General features: G+C 37.1%; 1 protein-coding gene across 1 annotated transcript; it reads right to left on the minus strand.

The window, feature by feature from the left end:
* Window positions 1-358: 358 nt before the first annotated feature.
* Window positions 359-23,967, minus strand: LOC136266915 (uncharacterized). The gene is made up of 3 exons (XM_066061962.1): window positions 23,843-23,967; window positions 1,150-5,186; window positions 359-1,092 (listed from the first exon to the last, which is right to left on the minus strand). Exons 1-3 carry the CDS (start codon window positions 23,867-23,869, stop codon window positions 1,023-1,025), a joined length of 4,134 nt encoding a protein of 1,377 aa, XP_065918034.1. The 5' UTR covers window positions 23,870-23,967; the 3' UTR covers window positions 359-1,022.
* Between the last annotated feature and the right edge of the window lie 86 nt (window positions 23,968-24,053).

Below are 24,053 nucleotides of genomic sequence, written 5' to 3' on the forward strand. Positions count from 1 at the left end.
ATCTTCTGCCGGACTAAGGTAAGCCAGAAAGTCTCTTCATGCTTATTTAATGAATTTCAGTCAAAATTGTTACCAGATTCAATCTCAGAAGGCTAAACGTATAAATATTCCTCTGTGCGTGTCAGAGGGAAAAGGGGGCTTGCCCCTAGACCACCTAGATAGAGCATACTCTGTACTGTAGTAATTGTAGCAACAATATATAATTACCACCCCCAGATTTTGTAATCCTAGATATTCCCCTGAATGAAGTATATGCACTTTAATATTGAATAACAAATATACCATATTTAAACTACAAATCGAATGTGCTACAAAAAGGTAATATATACACATTTCTCTATTCCACTGAAGCCGTACATCAAAGTAAACAACTGGGAGTATATAGTAGTTTAACCCCAGTACATGGTAGTTAAACCCCAGTACATGGTAGTTAAACCCCAGTACATGGTAGTTAAACCCCAGTACGTGGTAGTTAAACCCCAGTGCATGGTAGTTAAACCCCAGTACGTGGTAGTTAAACCCCAGTACGTGGTAGTTAAACCCCAGTACGTGGTAGTTAAACCCCAGTGCATGGTAGTTAAACCCCAGTACATATATGGAAATTAATTGAAGCCATACACACCATAAAATCTACAAGTCTAGCAAAATTTGAAGCCATACACACTATAAAACTACATGTTCAGCAAAATTTGAAGCCATACCATTACAAAAACTACATATTCAGCAAACAATTAAGCCATACACAACTGACATGCTTAACACATTGTTTATGAACTTGACTACAAAGTGTGGGATAGAAGCTAGTTAAACCCCACCTGCACTCGTAGGATATCTAGTTATCAACACCTAGGCTTTGCCTCGGGTTGATAACAATGATATCCTACTCGTGGATGGTTTAACTATAACTTCTATGTCACTAGTAACTACATATACATGAATATACTATGTAAATAAATGCTTATTCAACGTATGCCAACAGTACATATAGGGCAACACATAAAATGGTGCAATGTTTGTGGTTATCAGCCTATTCCTAACTCTAGCAGAGACTCTTGGAAACTTACCGGACTTGACTCACGCTTTAATGCACCTCTACACAATGTGATACTTAAGATAATTTAATATACACAATAGAATACAGTTTCTTACATGATGGTTGTGGGTGTGCTGTCCCTTAACGTCTGGTCCACTGTAATTTCATATTCATTGCTAGGTATTTCAATGACATCATGACCTCCTTCTGTATATCTTACTTTCTGAATAGTGGACAAACAAAGTGAAATTAACTGTTTAATAAATGGTGTGATCAGGATTGAGAGCATGAATAATGGCAACACCAACAAAGTTAAAGCTACGACAGTCACAACATTGGTAGTGAATCCATTAGCAGCTTCAATGGGTTGTAATGCTGTGACCAAAATCATTACTAGTAGTATTAATCCATCAATTGTGTTCAAAGTTTTGCTGGTGTAAGGTCTAATTGTGAAATGTACTAGTACAATTATTACTAGTACTACAAGTTGTATATATGCCTTAGTAAAAGTATTGGTAACATTTATGTTCACTATGATGAGCAGCACCAGTCGACAGATCATGTAATAAGATGCAAAACAACGATATTTATCTTTATAGCAACCTTGAAACTGGTCAAGCAATGGCTTAAATCTTGTGAAATTTATTTTATGGTTCAGAAATGGTTCCAGCAGGAGCAGTAAGGGAAGTCCTATTGCAACTACTAGTCCACATGCGATGGCTACTAAACCATACACTAAATGACGTCCATTAAAGTACCCAAGATGAGGAGATAGATAGGTAAAGACTTTGTTTACACCTGTAAATGTTAATGGTCTCATTAGTAGCAATGAAGTTGAAGCTATTGAAGTATACGATAGCAGTAACAGAAAACAAATAACATGGATGATTCCTCTACTAACAAATAGTGAGAGTTGCTTAGAAAATCTTGTTGATATGCTGATGAGTAATAAAATCACCAGAACAGCTAATGGGTGTATGTAATGGATGAACTGCTGGTCAATTCCACTTAATCCTTTCACAAAACAGAGCTCTCCCAAAAATTGAGGAGTCAGTCTGGCAAGGCTAGATATAATCGTCACCATCCTATACAGAGTATCAGATGTATGTAAAACTTGCCCCAATAAAATGTCTGCCACACTGTGATAAAATGTTATACTGTAAAAGTTCCAGATTCCAACTTTAAAGTACATTATTGCAAACACCACTACCACAGTAACTATCCAGTATAGAATTGTCATTGTAACAACAAGAGTTGTTTGTCCCACAGCACATTTGTTATTGTTAACACAAATGACGGAATCAAATGACAAACTATAACCATCTACACACTCTCCACAAGCTATTCCCAACCTGTGTTCCCCACATTGATCATCTGGTGATGACGGTAGAGGACAAAATGTAGTAGTACCCTCACAATTCCTCAAATTGCAGTAGTTGACTGGACAAATACCAACGGTAGTTTGTTTGTCAACAACACCAAACCAATAACCACTTCTGATTTTAGCACTACTACCAGAACATTGAATGGTATCACCTCTATCATAGCAAATACACTTTTCAAGATGATTATCATACTGAAATCCAGAATGACAAGGTGATAACTCTATTCTCAAGTTTACTATAATTGGTGTCCATGCATACGCAGTGTCATACAAGGAGTGAAACTGTATTGTAATTGTTGGGGGATTTGTATCTACTATTGGTTCCTTGCCAGTTACTTGAAGGTTGCTGATTCCCTGTGATGACATACAGCTCAACGAGTATATAATATCTCCTTCTATATTATAGATATTATCTCCACTAATTGGCACCACTGAGAATGACACTGCTCCAGCTGGTTTTCCATTGTCATCAACTACACAAGCTGGGACAGCAATATCTTGACCAAGCATTATGCTATTAATAGAGTATGTAGGATATTCTAATATTTTCTTTATAGGAACTATGCCACTACCTTCCAATGTACTATTGTTTACTAAATCAACACCACTTTCTTCCATTTCACTATCATCCGTTACCAGGTATGTAAGAGGGTCTAGTCTTAATTCTACTGGTGAAGTGACTATTTGTTCACCTAACACATGTTTAGTAATATTCAACTCAGATTGAAACACTCCATCACAAGATGACGATACACTGAAGAATACTGAACTTCCTCCTATTACAGCTACATTATCATTGAACTGGATATTTGTACTGTTCATCACTTCTAAAATGTTGTTAACATTTCTGTAGCAGTTATTACTTGGCAATACATTACAGTACATTACTCCTCCATATCTTATTGCTTGATTGTTATTGAAGATGACATCAGATTGTGTAGCAAATGTTAGTTTTGAATTCAGATCAAGATATAGTGCTCCACCATGTTCTGCAGTATTTTTTTCAAACAAGGTAACTCCTTCATCAAATATTAAATTTGAATTCACAAGGTAGAGTGCTGTACCGACATTGTTCGTAAACACACAATCTTTAATTGCCACATTAGTAGTGTACCGTGAATAATTAGAGCTACCATAGTACACAACACTATTGACGTCACTGATGTTATTAAATTTACTATTTTTAATTGTGTAAGAACCTACTATAGGACAGTAAACATTTGATGGATGTGATATATACACACCTGCTCCATGTCCACCTCCTCTGTTGTGTTCAAATATTGTATTGATGAGATGTAATTTGTGCTCGGGTGTGGTGAAAACCTGTATACCACGACTGTGCCTTCTAGAAACATGAACCGCTGATTCACAGGAAATAGATATGGGGTAGGGTGGCTTAGTCATATCAATTGTGGAGCTAGAGCAATAAAATGCACTTCCCTTTGTTAGGATTTGATTGAACTTATATTTCACATTTGAAACAGTAACACTTAGATGATAGTAGTCAGACACCACAACTAGACCATGTCCAGACTGTAACACATTATGCAAAAATTGTAGTTGTTGAAATTTTATTTTAATATAACGATTGACTGAAAGAAATGGACCACCAACATTGCTTGTAAATATCAACTTACTGAAAGAGACAACTGAGAGTTTATCATCAGTACGTATGCGTCTTATCAATTTAGAGTACATGACTGAAACTAGAGCAGACTTTCCATTGTTGTATTGAAACTTTGACCTTTGTAGTTGTATACTCTCAACATTAAAGAACATTATATTTGAAGCAGTGTTGTTATGAAACAAACATGATGATAAATGAAGGTTATAATTATTACTAATTGATACTATACTTCCATCAATGAATGTGTTTGAGTCAAATGTCACATTTGTAAAGATAACATTTGCAAATGAGAAATTCCATGAAGTATGCATAGATATAGACACTAGGTCTCTTCTGTAGTAGAACTCTGGCCCTAGATAATTAGAGCCATTGGCAAAGATTGAGTTAGCAATCCGTAAGCTAAAGTTTGTAGAATTTATAGCTTTCACTTCAAATAGTTGCCCACCAAATCTATTTGGAGCTGTATTCGCAAATATACTATCATTGACACTGACTGTTGACTTAACTTGCTTGGAATATTCAATGAACAGACCTCCAAAGGAAAATTCACCTTGATTGACCCCACCTGAAAAATGAACTTCGTTAATATCAACATTTCCAGATACTTCATACATCTTAATATAAGTTTCTATAAATGCACTCCTCTGGATTGTTATATTAGTGCCAAAATGAAACTGCAAACGAGACCAAGGTATTAAATTATTTCTTCCAAATACTCCTTGCAAATTATAATCTCCACATCTTCTCCAGATGACATTTCTAATCACAATATTGCTACAGTTATTAAGTTTTAAAGTGCCAGTAGAGGTACAGGTAATTTCAGGATTGTTATGACCAATTATTGTGATGTCATGAATGTCTCTCAGTTCAATATTTGATGATAGAGAAATGTTAGGAATTGTTATGTTCACGATGGTGTTACTATGCATTTGACTCAACACATCTTCAAAACATTCACAATGAGGTAAAGACTGTACATGACATACACAAAGACTTGACTGATCTGTGCTATTAAAACTGTTCCACTCATTTGTATCATTGATGACTGTTATCATTTTGGGTGATAAATTAAATGAGTTTCCATTAATGTAATGAATGTGCAAACACATACATATCCACACAACACAAAGGTGGAGCATGTTCTAAAAAAACAAAATGTATTTATATTGATATAATTATGTTGTCATTTTTAATATTTCAATTACACTGTAGTCATGTACATAGTTATGCACACTATACGCATCAACTTAGTGAGCATTACAGTAGATTACAGTACATTGTGATGACTACTCTATTAGAGTATCTCAATCTTTTTATAAAGTTCGAGTAGCTGAAAAGTGATCTGGCCAATTTAGCCAATCTGATAATTATCCCTTTAAAGGTCATCTCTGTTGGTGGTATACTCTGACTGTGTTTGGCAGGACGTATATATAAAAAGCAGTACCATACTCTAGAGCGTTCAGTAGTATAGCCACTGTCTAATTACATTGCCTTGTCTACACTGTGTTTTTGTCATGTATATACTTTTCAAAGGTTCCAGTAAATCATCTTCATGGCACTACATTGAGCCAATTGATCATGCACGTCCAGCAATATCAATCAAAACTGCTTTCAAATTCAGAATTACTGTATCATGGCATGTAAAATAACCTTAAAATTCCATTACAGAGCACCTATTTTTCCAAAAAAATTCTGAAGGAGCATGCCCCCCAGACACCCTGAATTGTGTAACTCAGTTAATGTACACTATAACTATACCCTTACTGACAATGACACATGTTGTATTCAAATCAACTAATCCCATAAATGTATATGTTTACCATTATATGCATGTTAGGCTTGAGCGATTAATCAATTATCACAATAACTGAAATACTTGCAACACAATAATTGTTGATTCTAAAAAATTTAAAGCACCATGATGTATCACACTTTAATTAAAGTGCCTTGCAATCGCATGTATAACTTTCATGACAATATGACACTTTATTCAACACAACATGGTCATGCTTGCCAAGTCTATCATAAGATATGAATCGTTCAATTTGTTAAGCCACCAACAGAATGTGAGATTATTTTGACTTTCTAGGAATCAGATACAGTAAGAAGAAGTGAATTGCAAGCCTTACTGTTTACATTGGAAAAACTACTAATTATGTGGCAGCATCTTAAGGAGTCCCACCTGGTCATATCAGGGAAGCTTAATTTTCTGATGAGAGTTTGCCAAGGTCTGATGCTTCTGAAACTCCTGGAGCTGAGGAGGCTGAGTGTTTTGCATCTCATCAGTTTATTAGTAAGTACAGCTAAGGATTCCTGTAGTGTTCAAGTGTCAACTATACCTCTTACCCATACAGCATAGTTATTTTTAAAAACCACCATTGATTTGGTGTGCTATTTTATTGCAAAATATAAAAATGCATAATTTCATAGCGATGAATGAACATGGTTTTTGTAAACTGTTCTGGGTGCTAGAACCAAGGTATGAGTCCTCATATACAGGTAGGAAGACACCGGCCAGCCATCACATTTGCAAATTGTTTGAATGGGAGAAAGAACGTGTATTGGACTAGCTGGTAAACACTGAAAATTGATTCGTCACTTCAGATTTTGGACATCCTACCAAAATTTATTGCATGGAACAGTTACGTTAATCATGCTGGAGATGTGCTATCCCACATGAGAGTGAATATTGCTGAAGACATTTGGAATGTAATACTTGATCAATGGAATCTCCTGCCTGACCAAGTATATTTGCAGCAACTACTGATATTGCGTCTAATATGCTTCTTACAATGGAATTGGTAGAATGGGTTAGAATATATCACATTTTTCACCTATAGCCTACAGTTGCACTTAAGTTACCAGCAGTTTCCAATGCTTTAACAAGCTATATGTTAAAGGCTAGTGAGCTTTTATCACTTCACAAAATCTATGTGTTGTTAAGACAAAATCTTAAATTGTGAAGAGTGGTGTTTAGAATGAGACATTCCAACTTGGTGGAACTCAGCATACCATATGGTAATATCATTGCGAGAGCCATTAGGAGCCGCTTTGTGTGCTGTTAGAAGGAGATCTAAATAATGCCTATCGACAGTGAATTTGTTGTCCTTGAGCAGCAGTGTTGGGAGTACTGCATTACTTATGTAACGCGTTACGTAATATTATTACTTTTGTGGTATCTAAGTAATATAACGAAATACGCTATAAAAACAGGTAATATAACTCAAGTTACTTTACTTACAGATGTAACTCGTTATCTAAGGAATATAGTTACTGTAACGAATCTAATATTACGTTATATTATTACTACAAGTAACGAAGTTACTAATCTCGTTAGTAATCCACTGAGCAACGCCTAGCCACAACGAAGTAATGAAGCCTACTGAATGAAGCTTATTCACCAGCTTCTTACTTATAACTAAGATTTGCACATTCCAACAATGCAATCACGTCACGTGATAAGGTGGTAGTTTCACACGTGACAGCTTAAGGCTGTGGACACAAAATAATATAATATTTATTATCAAGAGTTAATAATAAGAGAGGAGAGTGTCTAACGCTGTATTGGCCTGTAATAGATGATTGCGCAGAAGTTAAACGGCTTCCTTTCCGTGTAACGTACAGGCTTCTAGTATTTGTTCGTTTCCTTACCGCAATTAGTTTAGCCGCACCGTGATGAATCCTCGAGAATATTCGAAGACTGAACTAAAGACTGAGCTGTATGTACAGGGAACAGTGCTCCTTCAATTGAAGAATGCTCAAAGGTAGGGTAACATGGCGACGCAGTGAAAATTCGAAGCGATACTCCGCCTTTGGTTCAGTGCTTATTGGTTTCTCAGACGCTCTCCCCCAGAGTTATCTTCGAGGTTAACAGCCACACTTCTTTACGCAACAGAGCGATGCTCTTCGTGGTGAACTTGAACATCGAATTGAACGCACGCTCTTGGTCTGGGATAGCCTTTGTGGTTAAATGCGAAAATATACTAGCCAGTCTGTCGTTACGCGGAAAAGAAGCCGTTTAACTTCTGCGCAATCATCTGTTACAGGACTATACGGCGTTAGACACTCTCCTCTCTATATTATTAACTCTTGGTATTATTATTATAGTTACTCTATTTTATGGGTAATATGTAACTGTAATTAAATAGTTCAGTTGCAAGTAATATGTAATATGTAACTAGTTACTTTAAAAAGTAACTTGCCCAACACTGTTGAGCAGCTTATAGAAACTATGAAGCCAGTAACTAAAGCCATAGGAGGTGAAAAGTATTAGGCCATTTTAAATTGTAAGATGATCATTTCATTAGCACTGATCAAGATTCAAGGCTGGTGAAGGCAATGAACACTGCTATGATTAAGTACAAACATGACCTTGGAGTTATTGTTAACACCTTATCTAGTATAGACTCATCAATCACTTCTGCCTCAACCAAAGATCTCTACAGATTAGGGAAATTTAATGAGAATAATAACCGTCCTCGTCCAATTTTGGTCAAATTTCTCAGAAACCTGGTGCTTTCTAGCAAGCGTTCTATAATGTCCTCTGAGATTTCAATAAAACCAGACATGACACTTGATGAACGCAAGACAGAAATGATACTTCTGAAGGAAAGACATAATTAATCAATTAAGGTGTTGAGCGAAAGTATATCAAACTGTGCGGCAACAGTCTCTATGTCAATGTTCTGTACCGCATGCGTATATTGTACCATACGTGTACGGTACATACCTTATGCGTATACCCGTATGGTATATACGTACGCGTATGGTACATACTGTACGCGTACAGTATGGCAATCCATACCGTATAGGTATAATATAAAATTGGCAGTGGATGATGAACCGAAAGTCGGGTCAGAACGAAAGTCGGTTCAATAAGCCAGGCTTGCTATTGAACCGACAGTAAAACTTAGACAAAAAGGGGTCATCAAACGAAAAAAACAACACAAAACATGGCATGATCTGAGATGATAGCTATCTGGATCGGATCAGGTCAAGTGCTGGCGACACGAAATAATTAGTTTGACAATCTGGAAGTCTATTAATGTGTATAGTGCTGTGTTGCTGTTACAGCCCCACGCCTACTTCTTAGTTTGGCTCCGTCAATCCTTTTTAGGCACCTGAAAAAGGGTCTGGTTTGTCTAGCATTAAGGACTAGTGCATGATTACATGGCAAACTACATGGCACTGTACAAAACTCACAATTTTGTCATGCTTCTTCTAAACCATCAAATTTAAACAACCAGCTCCCTATGGATACCATCACCGACCCAAAGTCTTACTTAGCTTCTTCTCAGAAGTCAGCATCGCCCTCAAGTACATCACTTCAATCAAACAATAATCCAGATCTCAGTAAACCTCAAACTAGTTCTCTCAAATACTGTCTATATAAATACTAAATGACAAAACAGTTTTAAGAATAGACTCCTATAAATTTTCCTCTTTCCTTCTACTGTAAAGTTATGGAACTCCCTTAATCAATTTTTGTAATATGATTAATACCCGTACATTATAGTCTTTTGATTTCTGTACAGACAACTAGAGGTGTTATAAAGTGGTCCATCCATTATCCAAACTCATTGGGTGTGTCTGGATAAACGAAGCCCATACATTTATAATTATACTGAGCTCACATATATTTATAATTATACTGAGCTCAGTTAAAATACTCTAATAGAACATACGCTATAGGCAAAATACTCTAATAGAACAGTCACTTCCAAAGTTTGGATAACAAAACATTTGGATAATCGATGGCTGAATATGGAGGGATGACTGTATAGACGGTGTGTACAAGTATTTTAAAAATATTATAGTGAAGTACAGTAGCTAACATGTAAAATCAAGTTTTCATACAAAAAATGAGCACGCTGACACTTTTAGGGAGCAAACATGCTCTCTTTTACTCTCAAGACCTCCAGCAATACTAAATGCTCTCTCACTAGGTATAGATGTGGCTAGCACATAGATACTTTGGCAGGAAAAGTTGACCTTTTCTGCTTCCACCACAAAAGTGGGCTAATCTCACATGCCTTTTAATATCATCTTCTTATCTATTTTTGCTTTTTCAGCAGAATCAGGATTAGAAAATCTGCTGTATACATTTCTGATCAAGTATAATTTTTTAGCTGAGTTACTTCCTTCTGGTCTCTCATCTTCTTGCTTTTCTAAGCCAAATGGTTATCAAGCACTTCTTTTCCAGTTGCTTAGCCTTAAGGTAATTTGAACCAAACATTGAATTGTTGAGAGAAATATTATTGCAGCAAGTTTTGTGATCAGTGTACTGTTGATGAATGTTATGATAAGTTCTAGACAGCTGTCTCGATGTAACCTGATGCGCAAAGTAGATTGAGCCAATAAGAGGTGCATACCAGGAGGTTTGGCTCAAAAACGGAAATTTTATGCCAGCTGCAGGTGATTAGTCCAATTAGCTATAATAAAAGCAATTTTGCATCTGCAATTATTTCAACTTGTTATATTTCATTGGTTAAAGGCTTTACTGTTGCTGTTTTTTTTTCATTTTTGTAGGTTTTGAGACATTTCTGCTTAAAGGAGTCATCACAGACTGTCTATGATGCATATAGTGTATTCATGACAGGTGTACTGGAATATTAGAACTTTAGTACGCATACAGAATTTCTTTAACAACATCATTTTAAAGCTCTGTATTAATTTTAAGGAGTGATTTATAGTTAAAGCCTTGCTGTGCATTACTAGTCAGACCTAGCCAGACCGAGTCCATGCCAAATCAAAGCAATAATCTTACTTAGAATCACGCACATATTTTAACCTCCAATTTTGCCATCATTTTGACTATTGATAGTATACACTATAAGTGCTCACTATGACTTGTTGGAATTGCTCGAGAATAAGCTAAAAGAATCTAGCTAAGAATCCGGGATAATCCAAACATGTCACGAGATATGAATGAATCTATTAGAAACATTAAAATGCCATTGCAGATGGTTGTGTTCCTTTATTGTGAAAATGACGAGTAAAATTTTGCTTCATTTGGTACCATCCTGTTCACCAAGGGTTGTTCTTTCTCATGGTACTTGTGAATCTGAAATTTGCCTTTTGAGTGAAAAGATATGTGAGCACAAAGTGTCAGTACAATAGAAACTATGCAACTTATAGTGAACAAATCAGTGCAGCTGGGTTAAATCTCCACAAACTTCTTGATATGAAGTGGTATTCATGTGTGCCTATAATTTTATTCATGGATACAGTTTATTTACGTTTATTATAGGAAGCACTTATAGCAGCGTTAAACCATCATTATTAAGTCGAGTTTTGATGTTACGCATCTCAATCTAAAATAGGTTGAGCCATTTGTGGTAAGTGATATTCATGAATGACTGTAATTTTATTCATGGCTATAACTTACTCATAATAGTTATTGTGACCGGATCTGCAAAAAGGGGTCTTATAGCTTTCCATATTTCCAAGTTTGAGCTCACCATGTGTTTAACGTATTGTCTTAAAATTACAGTGCTATGTTAGGAGTGTAAAGTGTCCAAATTTCAAAAGTGTACTTTAAATTTCATAAAGTACACTCTCAGCTGGCCAATAGTGCTTCATTGACCACAAAGAGTGCTTTATTACACTGCAAAGAGTGCTTTATTGAACAAACGTACCACTCTGCATGGGCAGTTCAAAGGCACCGCCAGTGCCATAATTTGTATATTGCACTGCTGCAGACCACAGTGAGTGCATTATAACTTATAATGCACTGATTGCGGTTTTGTAGACCACAGCGAGTGCATTATACGTTATAATGCACCGACTGCAGTGCAATATACAGATATTGCACTGGCTGCAGTTTTGTGCAGCATAGCACAAGTGCCGGTGGCGAAGACCACTACGACACCTCGCCTAATAGGTGGAAAGACACTTCACAGATCACTCGAATTCTTTTATAGCCTGACATGTAAAGGTCGATTGTGGGCCATAACGTCACCAATACGTATAATGTTTACAAGCAGCCAATGGCGATCGAAAAAGCCAATGTGGGTGGCCACAACTCTAGTCCACACACATATATATATATAAACGTACTTATACACCTTACTAGTCTGGTGCCATCTTAGCCCAGATTAAACTGTAGTCCACTTCGACAATGACTCAATAAAACAAATATATTCTAAATAATACTAACCTTTACGTTCGATTGTGGTAACCAGTTTTGTCATGCCACCAGATTCGAGTTTAGCCAGTGTGAATAATAAGAATTAGACTAGCATCGTTTAGTAGTTAGGTTTTGTTTACTTAAACTGTCTATTTAGCTGCTTTTTTTCACTTGAGAGAATCACTATGGCGATTAGTCTGGTGCTTAGTCTATATGGCATGCTGAGCACTACATGATGAGAGTCGAACAGCGAATGCAGGTTAGTGATATTACCCATAGCGTACTAGCTTTCAATATCTCAGGTGGCTGCAGTACTGCAGAGGGAACGTCATCGCAACGTCTGGCTTGGTTACCCACAATCGATGTTAGAAACCTGGCCTTTATAAGTGTTACAGCTGCCTTGTGAGACACTCCCCACCTATTAGGTGAGTGGTACATAACAGTTATACAATGTGCACTCGTGCTCTACCTGTATAAACGCACTTGCCTTTGGGCCTAACGGCCCTCAGGCTCGTGCGTTTATATCAGGCAGAGCACTCGTGGCCGTTGCATAACTATACAATAAAGCACTCTTTGCGGTGCAATAAAGTAGTGCTTTATTACACTGCAAAGAGTGCTTTGTGGTGCAATAAAGTACTCTCTGTGGGCAATAAAGCACAGTTGTCCACGTGCTCTAGTGCAGGCTAATAGCCTGCGGGGCTCATGCCAGTACGACTAATCACCCAAGCTGGTGAAGGCTGATAGCATCGCTGCACTGAGTGATCAATCACCCCAGCCAATACGAGTTTTACCACTGGATTGCTTTTATAGACATACCTAAATGCTTCAATGATGGATGGGAGAAGGTAACATTACTGTTACATTTGTTCATGTAAATGGACAAGTCCTGGAGATATCACGGAAATATTTCACCATGTGACTCACAATAGAATCGATTGTGGGTTGCGAGCAAAACCTGCCAAAATACGCGATGAACGTCTACCATGCCAAACTATGGTGAAATACATATGAGTTACTTTGTTAAACCAGTTTGTGTGCGTTCAGGCTGCTAATAGTTCGTGCAACGAGTGTTAATTACGAGTCCTAGTGTATAGTGAAGCTACATGACTAGAAAGTTCCATAAATCATTTAAAGCATAGCCGTGAGTGCTATATGAAAAATAAAGCATCTTAGTTGTGCACCTCGTGCTTTATTTTTCATATAGTACTAGCGGTTATGCTTTAACATATATGTAAAGTTATAGATTACCAAGTACATGCAATTGGAGAGGCTATAAGGCTCCTTTTCACAGATCCGGTCATATTATAGTGAATACCTGGCAGTATAACAATGTTAAACCATCATTATCAAGTTGCATTTTGATGTCTTGTGTCTCTCTACTCACTGTAATAACTCACAATTGAACTTTTCATATTCTCTTGTCGTTGTGCATAATTATGTTTAAACCCTTAGCACAGCAATTCTTTGTCATTCGTATGTTATTTCCAGTGCCCACAATCGAAACACACATATCCCAATATAAATACACTCGTGAAGCATGCCAACAGTTTCCCTTATGTGTAGGTGATTAACCCACGTGGCACATATTAGTTATACCACGGGCACTCGTGCTTTGTCTGATATATACACACTCGGGCCTGCGGCCCTCATGCTAGTGTGTATATAAATCAGACAAAGCGCATACGTATCTATACATAAGAGTATAAAAGATATAGTGGGTTGAAGTTCCCAAGCACTTTTGGTTCACAGCTAGCTATTTCATCTCATAAGATCAAACATAGATAAAAAATTGTTAATCAAAATCAAGACACACAATAGTGTGTCATGCTGCCAAGTACAGCTAATATGGGCATGCAACACACAGGTGTGTATTTTACGGGAACCAAAAAAATGTTATTTTCATGCATCTATATTTGAGCAGAAATTACCAATGTTTGCCATTGAAACTCCCTCGGGTAGGGCACCTCCTACTTCAAATTTGAGATGAGTATAATCACTGAGATGTGTGCTTTTAAGGTTTGTCTTATGTTCATTATTTTTCTCATCTTCTTATTTTGTGCACTTAGATGTAACTTACATGTACTTTTGTCAATGTACTTCAAATCTGGAGGGAAATAAGAGCAAATTAACACACATTTAGAGTCCAATGTTTGTATAGACTGGATAAAGAAAAGAGGAGTCATGAGCAATTTTGAAAAATCGCAAAAGTGATTAAGCCTACATGGCAAACCACTTGAAGGAATTACTTCACAATCAGTCTGTACATGGAGAGCTACCAGACAAACTGCTGAAGGAAATAAGCTGAAAACTCGACTCTAAGTAGATCAGTCACTGTAGAAGAGCCTTTCAGTGATTTAGAAAAAAAAATTGCTTGTATCACATCATAGCATTAACAATTTAGACAGTTAAAACTGCACCAGATGGACCAAATGTTTGGCAGTAGTGGCAGTAGTAGCAGTCATTGTTTCTGTGATTTCATATGATGTAGCATTCCAGCAACTCACCAGGAGCCCCACCTAGCTCGATTTAAATGATCACTTGCAGATCCACATCATCTAACATTCTGTGGGCAGTCTGCAAAACTCTGCACAATGAAATGGTAACCATCATGGATGCAGCATTCCCACATTGAACATAAATAAAAAAAATTCTGAATTTCAAAAATATGTACAGTCCTATTGTCTCCAGTCTGCTCCATGACCCAGGAACCTATCTGTTACACCAACGAACGTGTACAAGATCACTCAGGTTCTCAATACAGAGGGGGTAAAAGGAGGTGATTAAAAAAAACAAAAAACGTTTTGACCTTTGCAGATTCTACAGAGTTTGACAGCTGGCTGGTGCCACTTGAAGTAGACACATTAGATGGGGCAAGGATGTCTATACAGGTAAGTCCCAGAGTAGCGGTAAGCAACTCTGTGACATAATAAAGCTGAACTCTCTATTGCATGGGTGACTTAATGTATCTGAACTGCATGTCTACTGCATGACTTGTAGTACAGCTCCCCGAACTCTCGACATAACAACTATTTGTAGCTGAACTCTTTATAGAGTGACTTGCTTGTAGCTGAACATTGACTTTAAACATAGCTGAGAACTCTACTAGAATGACTGCACTATTAGAGTATTTTGATTGCACACGGTTTACACATAGTTGGTTTTTGCATTGCACTGTAACTGAATGGTTTTTAATCCAGTTTTTCTTCTTTGAAGGTGGTCGTGGTGTTCTCATATATTGTTACCAAACATATGTGTGTTTGTGGTAGTAAAGTTGTACTCACTCTTTGTACATGTCTTGTAGATGTAGTGGCTGCTGTATTCCATGGCACTCTGGAAGTAGCGGGAGCACATAAGAAACGTTTAGCTAATATTGCTAAATTAGGAAATTCAGTTTTGTGCTGACTCCATTGTTTATATGGATCTCCTGTTTGTAGTCAATCACTGGGTCACTGAGATATTTTTCAAGCTCTGAGGTGGCACTAGAATCTGGTGTATCTTCACTGGAATCTGCAATTATTTCAGTAAACACATCTAGAAGAACAGGGTTTTTTAAAGGACAAAGTCTTTTAGGGGCTGTAGAGTCTGGCAGGGGTTGCATGTCAACTGTTACAGAGGTAATTTTTCTTTAGTTACTGCTTTAATTGTGACCCAGTCTGGGAAAACCAGGCTTATCACCTATTTAAAAGTATCGAGAAATGCCGGCTTTAAGTATTTAGTGTGTTGTAGTTCGCCAATGATTGAAGCTATGTGTAGCAAATTTTCACACGTTTTACACCAATTCCTTACCTTCCAGAGCATCCACTGTGCAAGTAGCCAACAACTAAGTTTCCCGCAATTTTAGATAGTTTTTAAACCGTATCAGGCTAGCTGCAAATTGGGTGGGAGGCGGGGGCCCTGGAAGGCAGGAAAGATGGTGTTCAAAATTGAAAAGGAAGGCCAAGAGATGAATTAGGCCATGTTTTGGGCCATTGAGATCTCAAAACTGGCTAAAATGAAAGGAAATTCACAGCAGATGTACTTATTCAACACCACAGAGCTGTACAGCCACATACAGTCATTCCCAGGCTGACCAGAGCTCCATTAAGGCCCCACACCACACGTATGGATCGCCACTGGGCTTGGGAAAAGCAGCCAGCAAAACCAGACCACTCAAGTCTAGCTGATTTTGATTGTGGAATTAGATAGTTTATTCATGTAGCTTTGTGTCCTGGGTGAATCTGCTAACATGAGCGACAAGACCAGTTTTCTCAGACTGGGTCACAATTATATTTCTACCAAACAATTTGTCTTTGAATCGAGGGTCCAACATTGTTGCTAGAGCTAGCTGTTCCTTTTCCTCAATTCCAGCAAAATGGGACTTAAGGTAGTGTAAAATTTGTCCTTTCATAGTGCATACTCCACTATCATCTTCGTTCTTTTCCAAGGTTCTTGTCAAAACATGGATGTAAGGAACAACAATTGAAATACCGGCTAATTTTGCAGCGATGGAACGAGTCACTTCCTCAATAGGACTTAGTATATCCACACACTTTTTAACTAAACCCAATTGATGTGCTGAAAGGTGTTGAATGCTGCCATTCTCTGCAGAATATGAGGCTAAAGCCAATTTTTGCTCTAACACGGATTGATACATGTATAATGTTGAATTCCACCGAGTGGCTACTTCCTGCTTTAATTTGTACTACCAAGACTCTGTTGAATTCTAGTAAGGTTGTGTGAAGCAATTGATGAACAATGGAAGTGGCCAACAATGCTCTTGCAAACTGTAGTTATATCAGCAATAGCCCGCTGTGATAACAAGCCATCTTTTACAACAAGTTGGAAACACAGCCGAAGTGGGGTAAGGATGCATCCTGCATCGCCTTAACCATATTACTTGCATTATTGCTGAGGACTAAGTGTACACGATCATGAGAAATATACCACTTATCCAGCATTGTGCTAATACAGCTGGCAATGTACTCACCAGTATGAGCCATCTCAAGGGATTGAGTGTGTAGAACTGCAGATTGCTTCTCGAATGAATTGTTCATCCAGTGGGCTGTCAGACTTAACAGCGATATGTCATTCACAGAACAACTCCATATGTCTGTAGTGAAGCTAATACTCCCTTCTTCGCTATTAATGAGCTTGCCAATTTCATCCTTCATTCCACGAAATATCTTGGGAATAATGGTGTCAGTGTAATACTTACAACTGGGGAAAGTATATCGTGGTTCTAGCGCATCGAGGACGCGTCTGAAACCTACGTCTTCTACAACAGATAAAGGGTGGCAATCAATAGCTACCATTTCGCCAACCTTCCTTGTAATCCTCTGTGCCTTTGGGTCATTGATGTCCCACAGCTTAGTGCGTACCTCTGCCGCTTCTAGTGAAAGTTGCTGTAATGAGCATTTTCGCGTTTCTTTGGGAGCTAGAGCAACTTTACTTGACTTCTTTTCCAATTATTCTGTATGTAGCTCCACGTGTTTTGATGAAAGGTGATGAACCAGGTTAGTCGGGGTATATCCTTTCATTGAAGAACCGCCCCTCAGGACCTTTGTACTGCAGTCATTACAGACGGTGAACTTAGTGTCGGTGAAATATTCCCAGATAACAGATCTTTTCTTCGCCATGTTGCATGCAACTTGAAAACTAATTAAGATCACATGTTCATATCGGTATCGGTTATTAATATTACATACGATCCGATACCGATACCGATAGACTATAAACTCACTGATATATGGTATAACCGATAGCCAATCTGATTATTGGTGCAACACTATAATGTACATGTAATTGACTCAACAGAATGACTTGTAACATAGCTGATCTCTCTACACTGAACTTTATGTAGCACAATTTGTTTGGCATGAGCTAAACATCAGTGACTTGTAATCATAGAACATTTTTATGCAGTAGATGTTTAAAATAAATCACCCAATCTGCTTAGCTAAAACCAAGCATGTGTATAAAGTATGTGATCGAAATACTCTACTTGTATATAGTACAATCACCCCAAATGGAGCATTCAGTTTACACAACCACAGTTGGTTTAGAAATAAATCCTACTGACGCCATACATCTAAGTAAAAACTAGGAGTATATGGTAGCTGAATGCTAGGAATGAAAGTTAAACCACAGTGGTGAGAATCTTAAAGGTGAAGAACAGCAAGATTTATACATGAAGCTATAATAATTTTTTAAAACTACAAGCACAGCAAAAAGTGAAACCATACACAACTTACTTGTTTATCTAGCTTTATTGTCATTTTTAATGCTCTAAATATGCTCCAAAGTTATATAGCCATTGGAAACACAGGATATGACATCTGTATGTGGGGGTGTAGCTTCCTAAAAATCCTGGGCAATGATGTTGACGCCAATCAATTATAATAATCATAGGATTACCATGTCATTATTAAATGTACTGACACAAACACCATTGGAGCCATTTCTTGGCCACCACTTTTGATTTCACAACTTTTTTCACCCTGCAGCTGGCCTTTACCCTTTTTCTATTAACCTTTTGTGATAGCAAATAAATTTTTGACATGAGATTTACATGAGATGTTGCTTCTACCTACAGGGCTTCATCATTGTATATTACTTCATCTACTTTGGATGTTTTTTCCTTGCTGTGTTAATTTGTAGTTCAACAGTCTCTTGTTACTTTGCAGTGGCAGTGTCAAATAACTTTGCAATTAGTTCTACTGTACCATGTATAATCTACATACATTATTATCATCTAGTTTATACTTTAGCAATGCAAGCTTGTTGTCTGTTAATAGTAGAGCTTCTGCAATATAAGCCAGAGAAGTACATAACTACATACAATGATGTCATATGTCCTGATTGCATTAGTCAATGATGTATGCATAGGTTAGACAGTATGAAATAAAATTCATTGTGTACTTAGACTAATTGTAATGTATATGTCTGGTTCTATATGGCATGAATTACAAGCCAGACAACACAATGGTAGTATACAATAACGCCTCGTAGTTTTAGCATATTTAATCATTTCTCTGTTGTCTATAGCAACTGTTTATACTGAACATAAAGTTCTATTCCACTAGAAACTTGTGAGTATAGGCCTATGTAGAAGGAAATCAAACTCTTTGCAACAAAGCTCACAAAATAATTTTAATTGCTTTTTCAATACAGATTGTGATAGCAATTATATAATTGGCACACGGCATGCATATAGTAAACTATAAGACTTCTTGTTTCAAAAAAATATTCTTTGGTGGTAAATTATTAACCCTTAAACGCGCATAAGCCTATATATAGGCTTTTATGCATGGTTGTAAACAAAGCGCTGTAACTTTTGAAGCGTTTACCATATAGCTTTGTAACTTGTGCCATTCTACTCGTGATATAATAAGCATTAAAATGATACCTAGGGGTTTACCCTACGACCAAAGCATAAGACCAAAAATCACCGTGAACATAATTTTCAACAACTAACCACAAAAAATATATTACATACCATTAGAAAATTATCCATAACTCCTTGACAGTTTGTCCGATTTGCTTCAAACAAGTACTATTCGAATGGCCATTCAATGGTGTATCAGGCCATATATAGCTCACATGACTAAACCCACAATCAAAACTACGATAGAAGCGAAGAATGTGGCGTTGCGATAAAGTGAGACATCAATCTTCTTCACTTTATAACAAGTAAGCCATTGTTGTTACAGTGGTTATTTAGCCTTCCCCAAATGGACCAATGAATAAACTTTCTACTGATATATGGATTTAGGCTAATAGATTTAGGAAAGGCTGTCTTACCTCACCATATAAGTTTGTTCTGTGTAAACACGCATTCCATAAATGTTCTGTGCGCATTCAGGACTAATTCCTTAAAAGTTTCATGCATGTTTAAGGGTTAAATAGCTATTATTTAATTACAAGCACTGTACGTGCCGGACTGGATTTGCAAAGAGGTACCTTTCCACAAATTTTACAACATACCTGCAAACAAAATGGTATAACACTTGACTCCTTACACTGATTAACTTGCTCTTAGTATCAAAATGCAGCCAGATGCTGTAGCTACACTCATGGAAAATTCAGGCAATTATATGCAATGATCAAAAAGTTATGAAACTTCAAAGTTCAAAAACTGGGTCAAATTTTGTGTGTGGAAAAGGTATGTGCAGCATTACAAATAATCTAATCATCACAGAAAATACGGATGATTCCTGTTTAAAAATGTAGAGAAGCCATCACACACTATACCATGAATTGACACTTTGGGTTGTCGAGAAATGGGACACAAAGGAGGACAAAGTAAGTCCATGATGGGTGTATTTTACACACTATGGTATGCCAAAAGGCACCTGTCGGGTTGATGTGACATCGAACAGTGGAAAATCAGGTCCATAGCCTTAGCCATTACTGAGTTACACTTGTCTGAAGGCATTAGTAAGTAGGTCAGTCTGTCACTAACTCAGTCAGTTAATCAGAAGAAAATTCCATTAAATAATAATTTCATAGTAACTTATTGGAAGCATTTTGGATTGTACTGAAGACACTTTTGGGCTCAGTTAACCTAACCAATACTGCCAGGGTGCCATGAAAGTAGGTGATCTTTGCAAAAATGCTATGTTGAAATATTAGCTAAATTTTATGTTATGTGAGTGGTCCATGCTGACTCTTTTGACCTCTTTTGTGATAAACAGTAAATCAACTTGCTGTTTGACCTTATAGTTGTAAACTTCTGTTTGCACATATTTATGTACATATTCTTTGCCTCTGGTTCTTTTGTTCTATAATGGTTCAGTAAAAACTCCACCAGTATTTAAATATGTTACAAGTCCACCTGAGTCCCTAGCCAGAAAAAGCTATGTAATAACAGACTATGAAAAATAGTCACTGATCCATAATCTACTTCATTTCCATGCAAAACAATTATGTGATAAAATTTTGTGTAAAAATATTTTAACTATTTCTTTTACGTGACTGTTCTACAAACTCAATCTCTCACAGCATGCACCGGTAGCTAAAGGATTATCAGCCAAATTCTTGATTGTGTCTTAGTTAATTACAGTATTAAAGGCAGTAACATGTTTAGACTCTGGTAGCTATAGACTGCAAGTATATATTTTAGACAAAACTTTCTGCATAATTTTATGAGATTAACACAAAAGCAAAAAGCAAATTACATTATCTATTAAACTTGATAACAGTAATGGAAATTTCTATTCACACACACGCATGCACGCACTCACACACCCACACATAAGCAAAGTTGACACCAAATTACCAAATTAAATATGGAAGACATTCAAGAGAGGCAATGACAAACAGTGCATAACCAAAGTTGACACTAAATTAAATGTGGAAGACATTCAAGTATACAGTTTGGGGTGTGCCACCACTTAGCTACACTTGAGTGATGCTATATACATCAAAATAGTACAAAGTCACAATCCAAGCGTATACATACATGTTACAGTCTGCATAGTACTTAATTTACAGTAAATGCAATACTACTCTGTTTGCAGTATCATCCAAAGGTGGTATTTTAGCAACCGAATTCATTATTTCACTACATACAGTAAATCGTACTGTACATATACAAATCGTATCATACTGTACAATCTACAGTACAGGCTGTACTATAGATTGTACAGTATGACATTGTACACATCATACTGTTGGTATTTCACATACAAACTATAAGGTCAGTCAAAGTTAATTCACTGTTTATTAATGTGGTCAAAAGAATTTTTTTTCTGATTTTGAAATTGAAACTTGTTTTCCATTTAATCTCTATATGTAACTAACAAAATATCACTTGATATGAATAAGACTTGGTAAAACCTTGCAGGCAGGTAATACATTTTACCAGACAAAATATGCAATAAAGAACAATATGGGAGCAATACCAGACCATAACACTGATTATAAATCTCAATGGTCTTCAAACTGCATGAAGCTAGCTATGAGAGAGCATCTTTTTCTTGGTGGTATGACCAGTGTTTATTCTAGGGCTGTTAGGGGGGGGGACTTTCCCCCCCCTAAAATCTCAAACTCACCCCCTAAATTTGTGAGTGACTACTGCACTATACTTAGGTTTAGCTTGTTTTAAAATGACAAACTAAACCTATCAATAATGCTCTGAGATTCAATATGAGAGTTGTTAATACGTAAAATTTTCCCAGGTTAAAAATTGCAAATGCAAACCTTAAAGTACTCTCAGTATTATAGTGATGGCTATTCGATATCTGAAAGCCCAAGTATAAAATAAGTATGCTTAACTCTTAAAATTGTCCTTAAATTCCATCTCAAAAAGTGTAGATAATTTTGTAAAATTTCTACTTTCAAAATGGCATGCACAGCCATCCCAGCTACCCCCCAGATATAATATCAAAAAGCCTGATGTTAAAGAAAACTTCTTGTTTTACCATAACCATGATAATGCCCTAGTATTTAATTTCAAACACCTTAAATTTTAAATTAATTCTTGGAAGACATCTACATCATTATGTCATCACTGCCATGCACTCATGCATCAAGCTTTACACTGGCTTCACAAAAATCTAAATCAACACTCATGAGCCTTAAATGCAACTATTTCAACTGTTCTTGTGTGAACTTGGACAACTATATAACTGACTTTCACCTGGTCACCGCCTGAATTCCTGATCCCCCCCCCCCCCCCCCCCCCCAAAGGATAAATCCTAGAATATAAACACTGGGTATGACAAACTTGATTTGCAACTTCTGGAGTTGGCATCATGGGAAACAGTGCATGGAAATAGAGTTGATGGCCATGCACAACCAGTCAAATAGTTTCTACTTGTGCAGTGTTGAATTTGCTGCATTTTAGTATCAAAGCAGCTAGCACTACAGTTCTATAGCCTTCATCATCATCATCCTCCCTTTAAGAAGCTATTAATTTAGTTTGCAGCCTTTGCCATAATAATACATCACTCTGTCCAGCTCTTCACAATCATTGCCATTCTCACACATCTCGTCTGAGGCCTCATGCACTTACCTCATATACCTACTTTACAAACCTAGCTGTTTACGCATGCTGCATGGCTAACTGTAATCTTGAATCTTCAGAATGGAAAAGGCTCTCTGAAATACCTTGTATGGTGTTTATGATAGGAACTCTCTATAAGGTATACACCATTGTCTAAATCAGTAGCTTAGATACTTGCAATAAGCATCTTCAAGTATTTAAAAACCATCAGTGAGTACCTTGGCTGCGCCTCAGTAAGTGTAGATGCAAATCCTTGAAGGAACCTATAATGGGTGTCTAAATGCATCTTTGGCGGGTTATCTGAAATAGCGCGCGCCCCTACGATTCGTCTGGTGATAAAATTACAAAGAGCTATACATAACTATGGCTTTTTCTATTGGTAAAACTCCAAACTTTTGCTTTTGAAATCACCTTCATAGTGTTCAAAACCACGTAGTGACTTTTTTTGGTCTTTAACTTGCAGCTAGGCTGTAGTTGAGTAACCATTAGGGAAAGCACATTAGCATACCGTAAATTATCCCGTAATCTATATCACAGTATTATAAACGATATGAAGTAGCTACACCTTGGTAGTTACAGCATGGTACGCCGTGTCTGGCAAGACAAGAAAATCCGCGGCATGTGCCGCGTAGCTACGCCGTGTCTCAAGGTGTAGCTACAAATCACAGGTACAGTCAAATACTTACCGAGATGGGTACACTGCCTCTTATCATTCAGTGGCTGCCGATTTTCAGAGTGGTATTGTCAGACTCGGGTCATCTGACCAGACAATACAGATACTATCAAGTTACACAATTACATGTAGATGATGCAATCGCGTACTTTTGGAAAAGGGTTCACATCGTTTGATGCCCCCTACGTAAAATTACGTAACAACACTGCGCTATAGGCGCTTTT

The sequence above is a fragment of the Dysidea avara genome, chromosome 9, assembly GCF_963678975.1.
Source record: "Dysidea avara chromosome 9, odDysAvar1.4, whole genome shotgun sequence".
Classification (NCBI taxonomy): Eukaryota; Metazoa; Porifera; class Demospongiae; order Dictyoceratida; family Dysideidae; genus Dysidea; species Dysidea avara.